The following is a 13,748-nucleotide window of genomic DNA, read 5'->3' on the forward strand; positions in this document are numbered from 1 at the left end:
TTTGCTATAAATGTCTGTTTTGTTAGTAGCATTTTTTTTACCCTTTTATCCCTTTGTTACCATGGCATCAGTTGTTCTATTGGCAAATTCCAAGTCAATAAAACAAGAATATTTAATCTTATTTATACCTATGCATTGTACTTGTCACACATTTTCAGTAATTCCTTTGCCAACAAAACCTCTTTGCCCTTCAACAATTTCATTAATATCTGTTCTTTGATTTTGCCATGTATTCTGCTTTTCTTCAAATAATAGAATTAATTTCTTTTCAAGTTCAGTATCATCATTTTTATTATGCATATTTGAGTTGTACATTAATTTAATTTCAGCTTTTTCTTCATCACTTAGTTTAATCATGGAAGTATAAAACAGATGGAAGTTCATCAAGCCGCACATCAAAGCAATGTCAAGTCATCTCGGGAGTATGCTTGTAACCGACACTAATAAAAATCAAGTCTCACTGTACAAAACACAACAAAAATTCACTGAAATGATTTTTATTAAAACATTAAAATTAATTATTTAAAGGTACGCTACTAAGTTTTAACCATTAGTTATTGTAATTATTCAACAAAATGTTTATTAAGACTCGGTAATTAAATAAAATCACTTTATTTTAAAAGTATATGTGAGTTGAAGCTTCTTTTCCTGCTTCAAATCAAAACACAACATTTGATTAAAAACACAGCTAAAACAATTTTTAAAAAATAAAAATAAATGTTTTCTAAATTACTAAAGCCTAAAGTTTCATTAGTTGTCATAATTCCATTCATACTTGTAATACTCCATTCATTTAATGTAAAGTTTAAGAAAAAGTTGTTATATGATATTTCATTATCGCCATTTTTAATGTTTATACTTGAATATTATTGACGAACCGTCAAATTACTATTTTTAAATTTTTATAAACTTATATATTTGCGTCAACGTATAAAAATTAGGCATTTAAGTACAGTCTTGATGTCGTTTTCTTTTTGTTCACGAAACAAAAGGTTACAAGCATAGTCCCAAAACATTTTAATGTGGTTAAACTTCCATCTGTTTTATACTTCCATGGTTTAATCCAAATTTCCTCCAGCAATATAGATAAGATAGCTGATGCAGCAAACATATGGCCTCTAAGACTTCGAACAATTGCCTTTCGGAAAACATATAGTTGACTGTTACAGAAGCATAAACAGTTTCAAAAGCAGTTTTCATTCCAAAATTTTTTTTCTCCATAATAAAAGAAACAACCTTTTACTCATTTTAATAAGGAAAGAATAAGCTTTTCAACGATATATAACATGTCTTTATAATAATTTTTTCTAGGTTGACCCTTTTTTTGGTCAAATTCTACAAGACTACAAGTTATAAATAAGTTAAAATAAATTATAAACAAATAATTTAGTTAGGCTTTAATTTTATTAAGGGATTTAAAATTAGACAACATTTTGCTTGATCGTGAAGGCCACATAAAAATTGCAGATTTTGGTATGTGTAAAGAAGACATGAACGATGGAGTCAAAACAGCTACATTTTGTGGAACACCTGATTATATTGCTCCAGAGGTTTTTTTTTTTTTTTTAACTTTTTTTCTGTATTTTTAAAAGTTTGTTAAGCGAGTTGATAACCAAGTTTAAAAGTTTGTTAAGTGAGTTGATAAGCAATTTTAAAGGTTTGATAAGCGAGTTGATAAGCAAGTTTAAAAGTTTGATAAGCAAGTTGATAAGCAAATTTAAAAGTTTGCTAAGCGAGTTGATTAGGAAGTTTAAAAGTTTAAAAAAATTTATATAATGAATGTTTTTTTTTAATCATTATTCTTGTAACTATAGTTAGTTATTGTAATTAATATAAGTCATTTAATTATAAGTCATTTTATAATAACATAAAAATATTCTATTACGTTTATTATATCATTAGTTTATTAATAGATACTTAAATCTCAGCGATATGATTCTTCAGTTGACTGGTGGAGTTTTGGTGTTCTTCTATATGAGATGCTGATAGGTCAATCACCCTTTTCTGGTGACGATGAAGATGTTCTTTTTGCAAACATTTGTCGTGATAAATTGTACTTTCCTAAGTGGGTCTCTGAACCTTCTGTATCTATTCTAAGTCAGGTAAGCTATTTTACTTTATTCTACATATCATTTTATTGAACTTGAAAAATAAAAAAAATATCATAGGAATAAAGTTATAATCAATATATTACATGTTTTTAGTAAATCTTTTATGAAAGACAAAATAAAGTTTATGAAGATTTTGTAAATTTTTTCTTTAGAAATGTAATGAAAAAACTTGTTTAACTTTTTTTAATTTTTACTTTTTTTAATTCTTTTATACTTAGATACTACCAGTCTAAACCCTAATCCATCAGTTGTATACTCTTACTCTTTTCTGTTTTTATTTCAGTATAACCTCATCATTTATGTTTTTTATCAACCTATTTTAGCATTAAGGCTCCAATAGTTTTAGGAATCGCAACTTTTAGTTACAATTAAATTCTTTTGATAAAGTATTTTCATTGCATACATAACAATTTTGTTATGCATGCTATGAAATCGTATTTAGAGATGTATTTAAAAATAGTAGATGGTCCAACTGCAGGTCTAGCGACATTTAATCTAAAAAATAGGAAAGGCAGTTTTGTAGATTTTCAAACAATATCAATAATAGATTTTAAAAGATTGTACCAATGTATAAGCATTTGTTGCAACATGTGACAAAAAGTTTGACTTAATTAATTTAACTTAATTAATTTGACTTAATTTAATAAAAAAATTATTTCTTGGTCCTTGACTTTGTACAAAAATGTTTAGAAAATACATGTAACATGCAGAGTCTAGAACTGTGCATCACCTCTGATAGCTAATACAAGCCAATAGAGTTTTGTATTATCATATGTTGCAAGAAAATCTAACCCTTTAGCTATCTTTTTCTAATCACTGCCATACTTTATGCTTCATTAGAGTATAAGACTTTCTTATTTCATCTGCCAAATGATTTTTACCACTTATATTATTTTTGTAAACATATTTTCTGACAACAACAAAGAAATAATAATGTGAGCAGCTTTAATTATAATTCCTGCAATATTGCTTGCAATATTTCTTGCAATATATCTTTAAATATTTGTGCATTTACTTTAATTTTAATTTACCTTGCCATATATCTTTGAATGTTGTATTTACTTTAATTTTACTCTGCTGTTTTTATTAAAAACCTCTAACTTAATCTTTCTACTAGTAAATTTGTTTTAAAGGAAATTTTTTCAGGAGTTGTTTATTTATTTTATAGTTAATGGAAAGAAACATATCTTTGCGACTGGGCTACACTGGGGGTACTAAACCACACATTCGGAAACATCCATTTTTCAGTCCAATAGATTGGAACAAGCTTGAAAAAAAAGAAATTAAACCGCCATTTGTACCAAATGTTGTAAGTCTTTATTTTATTATTGTTATTTAAAACAATTTTGTTTGCTATCTAATTTATCTTTTAATCAGACATCTATTTTTTCTTTTTTTATTTAAAATAAAATATCTGCAATTAATTCTAAAATAAAGGAGAATGGCCTAATATTGTTATAATATCTATATTTACTAATATGTGCTAATGTTAACTAATATGTGCTAATGTTAACTAATATGTGCTAATGTTAACTAATATGTGCTAATGTTAACTAATATGTGCTAATGTTAACTAATATGTGCTAATGTTAACTAATATGTGCTAATGTTAACTAATATGTGCTAATGTTAACTAATATGTGCTAATGTTAACTAATATGTGCTAATGTTAACTAATATGTGCTAATGTTAACTAATATGTGCTAATGTTAACTAATATGTGCTAATGTTAACTAATATGTGCTAATGTTAACTAATATGTGCTAATGTTAACTAATATGTGCTAATGTTAACTAATATGTGCTAATGTTAACTAATATGTGCTAATGTTAACTAATATGTGCTAATGTTAACTAATATGTGCTAATGTTAACTAATATGTGCTAATGTTAACTAATATGTGCTAATGTTAACTAATATGTGCTAATGTTAACTAATATGTGCTAATGTTAACTAATATGTGCTAATGTTAACTAATATGTGCTAATGTTAACTAATATGTGCTAATGTTAACTAATATGTGCTAATGTTAACTAATATGTGCTAATGTTAACTAATATGTGCTAATGTTAACTAATATGTGCTAATGTTAACTAATATGTGCTAATGTTAACTAATATGTGCTAATGTTAACTAATATGTGCTAATGTTAACTAATATGTGCTAATGTTAACTAATATGTGCTAATGTTAACTAATATGTGCTAATGTTAACTAATATGTGCTAATGTTAACTAATATGTGCTAATGTTAACTAATATGTGCTAATGTTAACTAATATGTGCTAATGTTAACTAATATGTGCTAATGTTAACTAATATGTGCTAATGTTAACTAATATGTGCTAATGTTAACTAATATGTGCTAATGTTAACTAATATGTGCTAATGTTAACTAATATGTGCTAATGTTAACTAATATGTGCTAATGTTAACTAATATGTGCTAATGTTAACTAATATGTGCTAATGTTAACTAATATGTGCTAATGTTAACTAATATGTGCTAATGTTAACTAATATGTGCTAATGTTAACTAATATGTGCTAATGTTAACTAATATGTGCTAATGTTAACTAATATGTGCTAATGTTAACTAATATGTGCTAATGTTAACTAATATGTGCTAATGTTAACTAATATGTGCTAATGTTAACTAATATGTGCTAATGTTAACTAATATGTGCTAATGTTAACTAATATGTGCTAATGTTAACTAATATGTGCTAATGTTAACTAATATGTGCTAATGTTAACTAATATGTGCTAATGTTAACTAATATGTGCTAATGTTAACTAATATGTGCTAATGTTAACTAATATGTGCTAATGTTAACTAATATGTGCTAATGTTAACTAATATGTGCTAATGTTAACTAATATGTGCTAATGTTAACTAATATGTGCTAATGTTAACTAATATGTGCTAATGTTAACTAATATGTGCTAATGTTAACTAATATGTGCTAATGTTAACTAATATGTGCTAATGTTAACTAATATGTGCTAATGTTAACTAATATGTGCTAATGTTAACTAATATGTGCTAATGTTAACTAATATGTGCTAATGTTAACTAATATGTGCTAATGTTAACTAATATGTGCTAATGTTAACTAATATGTGCTAATGTTAACTAATATGTGCTAATGTTAACTAATATGTGCTAATGTTAACTAATATGTGCTAATGTTAACTAATATGTGCTAATGTTAACTAATATGTGCTAATGTTAACTAATATGTGCTAATGTTAACTAATATGTGCTAATGTTAACTAATATGTGCTAATGTTAACTAATATGTGCTAATGTTAACTAATATGTGCTAATGTTAACTAATATGTGCTAATGTTAACTAATATGTGCTAATGTTAACTAATATGTGCTAATGTTAACTAATATGTGCTAATGTTAACTAATATGTGCTAATGTTAACTAATATGTGCTAATGTTAACTAATATGTGCTAATGTTAACTAATATGTGCTAATGTTAACTAATATGTGCTAATGTTAACTAATATGTGCTAATGTTAACTAATATGTGCTAATGTTAACTAATATGTGCTAATGTTAACTAATATGTGCTAATGTTAACTAATATGTGCTAATGTTAACTAATATGTGCTAATGTTAACTAATATGTGCTAATGTTAACTAATATGTGCTAATGTTAACTAATATGTGCTAATGTTAACTAATATGTGCTAATGTTAACTAATATGTGCTAATGTTAACTAATATGTGCTAATGTTAACTAATATGTGCTAATGTTAACTAATATGTGCTAATGTTAACTAATATGTGCTAATGTTAACTAATATGTGCTAATGTTAACTAATATGTGCTAATGTTAACTAATATGTGCTAATGTTAACTAATATGTGCTAATGTTAACTAATATGTGCTAATGTTAACTAATATGTGCTAATGTTAACTAATATGTGCTAATGTTAACTAATATGTGCTAATGTTAACTAATATGTGCTAATGTTAACTAATATGTGCTAATGTTAACTAATATGTGCTAATGTTAACTAATATGTGCTAATGTTAACTAATATGTGCTAATGTTAACTAATATGTGCTAATGTTAACTAATATGTGCTAATGTTAACTAATATGTGCTAATGTTAACTAATATGTGCTAATGTTAACTAATATGTGCTAATGTTAACTAATATGTGCTAATGTTAACTAATATGTGCTAATGTTAACTAATATGTGCTAATGTTAACTAATATGTGCTAATGTTAACTAATATGTGCTAATGTTAACTAATATGTGCTAATGTTAACTAATATGTGCTAATGTTAACTAATATGTGCTAATGTTAACTAATATGTGCTAATGTTAACTAATATGTGCTAATGTTAACTAATATGTGCTAATGTTAACTAATATGTGCTAATGTTAACTAATATGTGCTAATGTTAACTAATATGTGCTAATGTTAACTAATATGTGCTAATGTTAACTAATATGTGCTAATGTTAACTAATATGTGCTAATGTTAACTAATATGTGCTAATGTTAACTAATATGTGCTAATGTTAACTAATATGTGCTAATGTTAACTAATATGTGCTAATGTTAACTAATATGTGCTAATGTTAACTAATATGTGCTAATGTTAACTAATATGTGCTAATGTTAACTAATATGTGCTAATGTTAACTAATATGTGCTAATGTTAACTAATATGTGCTAATGTTAACTAATATGTGCTAATGTTAACTAATATGTGCTAATGTTAACTAATATGTGCTAATGTTAACTAATATGTGCTAATGTTAACTAATATGTGCTAATGTTAACTAATATGTGCTAATGTTAACTAATATGTGCTAATGTTAACTAATATGTGCTAATGTTAACTAATATGTGCTAATGTTAACTAATATGTGCTAATGTTAACTAATATGTGCTAATGTTAACTAATATGTGCTAATGTTAACTAATATGTGCTAATGTTAACTAATATGTGCTAATGTTAACTAATATGTGCTAATGTTAACTAATATGTGCTAATGTTAACTAATATGTGCTAATGTTAACTAATATGTGCTAATGTTAACTAATATGTGCTAATGTTAACTAATATGTGCTAATGTTAACTAATATGTGCTAATGTTAACTAATATGTGCTAATGTTAACTAATATGTGCTAATGTTAACTAATATGTGCTAATGTTAACTAATATGTGCTAATGTTAACTAATATGTGCTAATGTTAACTAATATGTGCTAATGTTAACTAATATGTGCTAATGTTAACTAATATGTGCTAATGTTAACTAATATGTGCTAATGTTAACTAATATGTGCTAATGTTAACTAATATGTGCTAATGTTAACTAATATGTGCTAATGTTAACTAATATGTGCTAATGTTAACTAATATGTGCTAATGTTAACTAATATGTGCTAATGTTAACTAATATGTGCTAATGTTAACTAATATGTGCTAATGTTAACTAATATGTGCTAATGTTAACTAATATGTGCTAATGTTAACTAATATGTGCTAATGTTAACTAATATGTGCTAATGTTAACTAATATGTGCTAATGTTAACTAATATGTGCTAATGTTAACTAATATGTGCTAATGTTAACTAATATGTGCTAATGTTAACTAATATGTGCTAATGTTAACTAATATGTGCTAATGTTAACTAATATGTGCTAATGTTAACTAATATGTGCTAATGTTAACTAATATGTGCTAATGTTAACTAATATGTGCTAATGTTAACTAATATGTGCTAATGTTAACTAATATGTGCTAATGTTAACTAATATGTGCTAATGTTAACTAATATGTGCTAATGTTAACTAATATGTGCTAATGTTAACTAATATGTGCTAATGTTAACTAATATGTGCTAATGTTAACTAATATGTGCTAATGTTAACTAATATGTGCTAATGTTAACTAATATGTGCTAATGTTAACTAATATGTGCTAATGTTAACTAATATGTGCTAATGTTAACTAATATGTGCTAATGTTAACTAATATGTGCTAATGTTAACTAATATGTGCTAATGTTAACTAATATGTGCTAATGTTAACTAATATGTGCTAATGTTAACTAATATGTGCTAATGTTAACTAATATGTGCTAATGTTAACTAATATGTGCTAATGTTAACTAATATGTGCTAATGTTAACTAATATGTGCTAATGTTAACTAATATGTGCTAATGTTAACTAATATGTGCTAATGTTAACTAATATGTGCTAATGTTAACTAATATGTGCTAATGTTAACTAATATGTGCTAATGTTAACTAATATGTGCTAATGTTAACTAATATGTGCTAATGTTAACTAATATGTGCTAATGTTAACTAATATGTGCTAATGTTAACTAATATGTGCTAATGTTAACTAATATGTGCTAATGTTAACTAATATGTGCTAATGTTAACTAATATGTGCTAATGTTAACTAATATGTGCTAATGTTAACTAATATGTGCTAATGTTAACTAATATGTGCTAATGTTAACTAATATGTGCTAATGTTAACTAATATGTGCTAATGTTAACTAATATGTGCTAATGTTAACTAATATGTGCTAATGTTAACTAATATGTGCTAATGTTAACTAATATGTGCTAATGTTAACTAATATGTGCTAATGTTAACTAATATGTGCTAATGTTAACTAATATGTGCTAATGTTAACTAATATGTGCTAATGTTAACTAATATGTGCTAATGTTAACTAATATGTGCTAATGTTAACTAATATGTGCTAATGTTAACTAATATGTGCTAATGTTAACTAATATGTGCTAATGTTAACTAATATGTGCTAATGTTAACTAATATGTGCTAATGTTAACTAATATGTGCTAATGTTAACTAATATGTGCTAATGTTAACTAATATGTGCTAATGTTAACTAATATGTGCTAATGTTAACTAATATGTGCTAATGTTAACTAATATGTGCTAATGTTAACTAATATGTGCTAATGTTAACTAATATGTGCTAATGTTAACTAATATGTGCTAATGTTAACTAATATGTGCTAATGTTAACTAATATGTGCTAATGTTAACTAATATGTGCTAATGTTAACTAATATGTGCTAATGTTAACTAATATGTGCTAATGTTAACTAATATGTGCTAATGTTAACTAATATGTGCTAATGTTAACTAATATGTGCTAATGTTAACTAATATGTGCTAATGTTAACTAATATGTGCTAATGTTAACTAATATGTGCTAATGTTAACTAATATGTGCTAATGTTAACTAATATGTGCTAATGTTAACAATGAGGTTTACACTGCTTATTACTTTATCTACAAATGAGTAATTTGGTCTAATTTTGGATTTTTTAAAATTTTAATTTTAAAAAAATTATATGTAATTTTATGCATGATGGCGATAATTAGATTTTATATTATTATGTTTAACATAGCAGTGTTTATTCAAATAACAATAGTTAATGCAGAAATATAAAGCGTGTATACGAAATAAATGTGAAAGTAGAAAAGCAACTAAAAAAAAGTACTCCTCAATTTTTATTTCTGACCAAGTAATAATTTTAATACAATAATATTAGAAGATCAAACATTTAAAAAAAAAAATTATTCCTGTGGGAATCTAATAAAATTTCGAGCTTTTGCTTTAGTGGTACCCATAAGCTTTTTTAAATGATATTTTAATATCTTTAATGTTTCTGCAAAGCTTTTTGTTTTTTTCATTTTTCTTTTAATAATAGTTTAGTACTTTTCAATATCTCTCAATTCTGAGCAGTTTCTAGTATTTTCTGTTTTAGGCACAAATTTCACATTATTCTTTTTATATCATTCCTAGTTAGTTTACAATAATGAATTAAGCTAAATCAGGCCAGAACACAGGTCTGTTATTGTGTAGTTTAATGAGAGGTAAAAGGCGTTTTTGTAAACATTCTTTAACATATATTTGACCAGAAAATGTGGACTGAGAAATATAAGGTGCTGATTTTTTGCCACAACTGCAAATAGCTTGCCAAATCAAAGCTTTTTTAGCGAACTTGTCATGTTTTGTGTATTTAAATTTCTTATCTACTTTTTCTCTATATTTGGCAATATAATAAACAGCACCAGGAATTTGTTGATGATCGTACTTGATATAAGTTTCATCGTCTTCAATAATACAGAAATTTTTAGAAATAAAATTGTCATACAACTTTCTGCCGTGGGTTCTTGCACTTTTTTGTTGAGTTTCAGAATGGTTGGGCACTTTTTGTGCTTTGAAAGAATGAAAACCATATTTTTTTCTAACTTTTGCAACAAAACTATGAGAAAATCCATATATTTTTGCGCGTTCCCTTAGTGAAAGGCTTAGGTTATTCTTAAAATACAAAACAGTTAAAAAGATTTTAATACAACCACTGAAAAAAAAGACGTGCTTATTCTTTCACATTTATTTCGTGTACACATTTCAATTTATTGTTATTGTAACTGGTTTTACACATATGCTTAAAAATAAACCAGACAACAATTGCATCTGATGCTATGTTTATTAAAATTCTTCTGCAATCAAAGTTGCAAAGTCTTGATATTTTTTGAAAAGTCTCTGAAATGTATTACTTATATAATAAAAATTATCCCTTAAAATAAATAACTTTTTAGTGGGCATAAGAGAAAAAAAAGTATGTATATTCATATATACCTGCATGCAAACATACATACATACCTACATATATACATGCATACATACGTACGTACGTATGTACATTTATGCATATATTCTGATCTATAAATTATATAGTTTATAAACAGAAAAAAAAATTTAAATAAGGATAAGTTCAAACAAAGACATAATATAAAAGAACAAAATGCAAAATGATCCAAAAGTTTGTATGTGGTATATAGATGAAATGCGTAGAAGTTATTAATATTGTTATAATAACAATTTTAGAAAAGCAACAACGCTGTTAACAATTTTGATCCAGATTTTACAATGGAGGAACCCAAACTAACCCCAATGGATGCAAAACTAATGGAATCAATCGATCAATTTCAATTCAAAGGTTTTTCTTTCATAAATCCAGCTTTTCATATTAAACAAAGCTAAAAGTAATACGCTTAATAATAGCTACAATTATTATGCTCAATCGAGGTTTATTTCGTTTATTCTGATTTACGTTTATGATATCAAAAATTGTGATGTTTGTCTGTTATATTTAGTTAACTTTTCAAATTTATTTATTGTCGATTTTAAATTTCTAGTTTATTTTTGTTTTCATTTTTTATGATATTTTTTCTAATCTCGAAAAAGACATTTTTTAATATAGAAATAGAATATTTTTTAATTGCAAGATTAAAATTTTTACACCCATAACATTTTTGGTTGTTTTATAAATGTTGTTCTTAGAGTATCTTTCTTCTTTTATTAACGTAAATGTTGTTCTCATTGTAGCTTAAATGTTGTTGAAATTTTCGATTATAATGCGCTTATAAATGAACTTTTTTAGATTTTCTAATTTTTTGAATAACAATTTTTTTTTCTAAATTAACAATTATTTAATGTTGTTGTTATTATAACTTTTATCGTCAATCAATCTCAACTATAAAGGTGCTAAAAACAAAACAAAAAAACCAAGAACGCGATAAACTTTTTTTTTAACTTTTTTGTTTGTTTTAACCGCTTCTTTTTTGTTTTTGTTTTTCTTACACAACTTAATTCCTCTGCTATTATTATACTAACATTGTTATTGTTTTTATGTTTTTGTGTCAATGTTATTTATAATTTTGAAAGTGTATTTTTATATCAGTTGCTAATTTTTCATAAGCAATTCTAGTTGCGTAATATCAAATATTTTTTATCTAAACCCGTTGTTTTCAGGTATTTGGAAAAGGTTTATTTTAACTTATTAAGTGTGTTATAATGGAATTTAGAGAATAAAATTACAGGATAATTTTGTTTGAAATGTATTTATTTGTAAAATTTTAAGCAAGTGAACTGTCTTTTTTTTTTTTTTTCAAATAATTGTTTTATAGTTTTCTCTCTCGCAGCGCTACCACCTGTTTACCCGAATATGTCAAAGTTGTTAACCATAATAACATGTTTTAAGTTGTTACCATCATTACTAAGTAAATCTGATTTCATCATAGTGGTAAATATAAATTTTTTCTTTTTTTTTTCTAAAATTTATTGAATTGTTCAGCAGTACTAAAAGCATTCAAAAACGTAAATAATTAAATATTTATTCAAAATAAAGGTCTATTTAGTTTTGTTTGTTTTTTATTGATTAAATTATCATTTCTTTAACTAAGTTATCTTATGTGAATTCACAATCAGTATAAAAGTAATTTTGTGTGAGTTTACCACATCTTTAATCAGTATCAAATGATATTTATCCGATTTTATAATTTGGAAAAAATATCTGGATGGAAAGAAAATAAGCATAACAAATCGTTGTCAAAAAAGTTGTCTGCAGCACGGTGTTTTCATATTTCTTGATATAGCTTGAAAAATTAGAAAGATACTTTGATTTGGATAAGTGTATATACGAAAATTTACATATGTACAGTATTTTACTGCGTTGCATGAAAAACTTTATATATTTTATTATATTATACACGGGTTTCAAAGTAGGGGGGGGGGGGTGCGATCGTCAATTTTTAAAAAAGTCCTCTATATCTAGAATTTTCTTTAAAAAAAAGTGAAAAGTAGCACGTACCCCCCACCCCTATATATATATATATATATATATATATATATATATATATATATACACACACACAAACATACTTTATTTATATATTTGTTTGTACCTTAATTTTAAATCTCAAAGATTAATTTTTAATTATATAATTGAATTTATTTCTAGATTTATCATATCCAAATTCTAAAATGTGATAATACACTTCTAATTATATATTATTACACTTAAAATTTAAAAAAGTTTTTTGTTTTTTAACAAAAAAAATCTTTAGTGTCCGATGGTGATGCTTTAAATTTAAACATCTCAGTAATAAAAGTTATCTACAATGTGATATTGACCATGTGACCCTATTGATGGACCAAAGTTCTTAGTATATCTCTTTCCCTTTTTTAACTGATCTTTTTTAAAAAACTTAAAGTTATTGACAGGTCGTTATATGCCTCCGTATTTAATGTTTATTTTTTAACTTTTTTGTTTCAATAATAATAATCAACATAGCTTTGAAACTCTGTTTGTGAGTATCAACAATAGATTTAAAGTTTTTTACAGTTTTTTAACTAAATCCGTTACTTTTTCACGAGTTTTAAATTACATTCGCTATTGCTTGTGGTTAATGGTTCCATACCTGTACCAAAACAAGTTAGTTGTAATTTGTTTTGTTGGTTAGAAATTATTTTATTATAACCTGTAATAAACTATGGTTAAGTTTCTTTCATTAAGATACCAGGGAAAATATGAAATTGTGAAATATTATATAAAATGTATCTTTTTGATGAAAACTTGTTTTAACAAAGTGTTATAATTATTTTTATTTAAAAAGATAAATTTTAAAACTTATTAAAAATCCATAATGGCGGAAAAAAAAAACAAAGGCTGAATTTCAAAACATAATATCTTGATCTAGTGAAAAGGTTATGGTTTGAAAATCGGTACAGTTATAAAACAACTTATTAAACAC

At 25.2% G+C, this 13,748-nt stretch overlaps 1 protein-coding gene across 1 annotated transcript in view; it reads left to right on the forward strand.

Moving 5' to 3' along the window:
- Window positions 1-12,100, forward strand: part of LOC100210930 (protein kinase C delta type) — a 62,795-nt gene extending 50,695 nt beyond the window's left edge. The window contains exons 12-15 of the mRNA XM_065818282.1: window positions 1,412-1,550; window positions 1,914-2,102; window positions 3,280-3,420; window positions 11,041-12,100. Coding sequence (XP_065674354.1) covers window positions 1,412-1,550; window positions 1,914-2,102; window positions 3,280-3,420; window positions 11,041-11,196 — 625 coding nt within the window. The 3' untranslated portion in view covers window positions 11,197-12,100. The remainder of the gene's footprint in view (window positions 1-1,411; window positions 1,551-1,913; window positions 2,103-3,279; window positions 3,421-11,040) is intronic.
- The last annotated feature ends 1,648 nt before the right edge of the window (window positions 12,101-13,748 follow it).

The sequence above is a fragment of the Hydra vulgaris genome, chromosome 14, assembly GCF_038396675.1.
Source record: "Hydra vulgaris chromosome 14, alternate assembly HydraT2T_AEP".
Classification (NCBI taxonomy): domain Eukaryota; kingdom Metazoa; phylum Cnidaria; class Hydrozoa; order Anthoathecata; family Hydridae; genus Hydra; species Hydra vulgaris.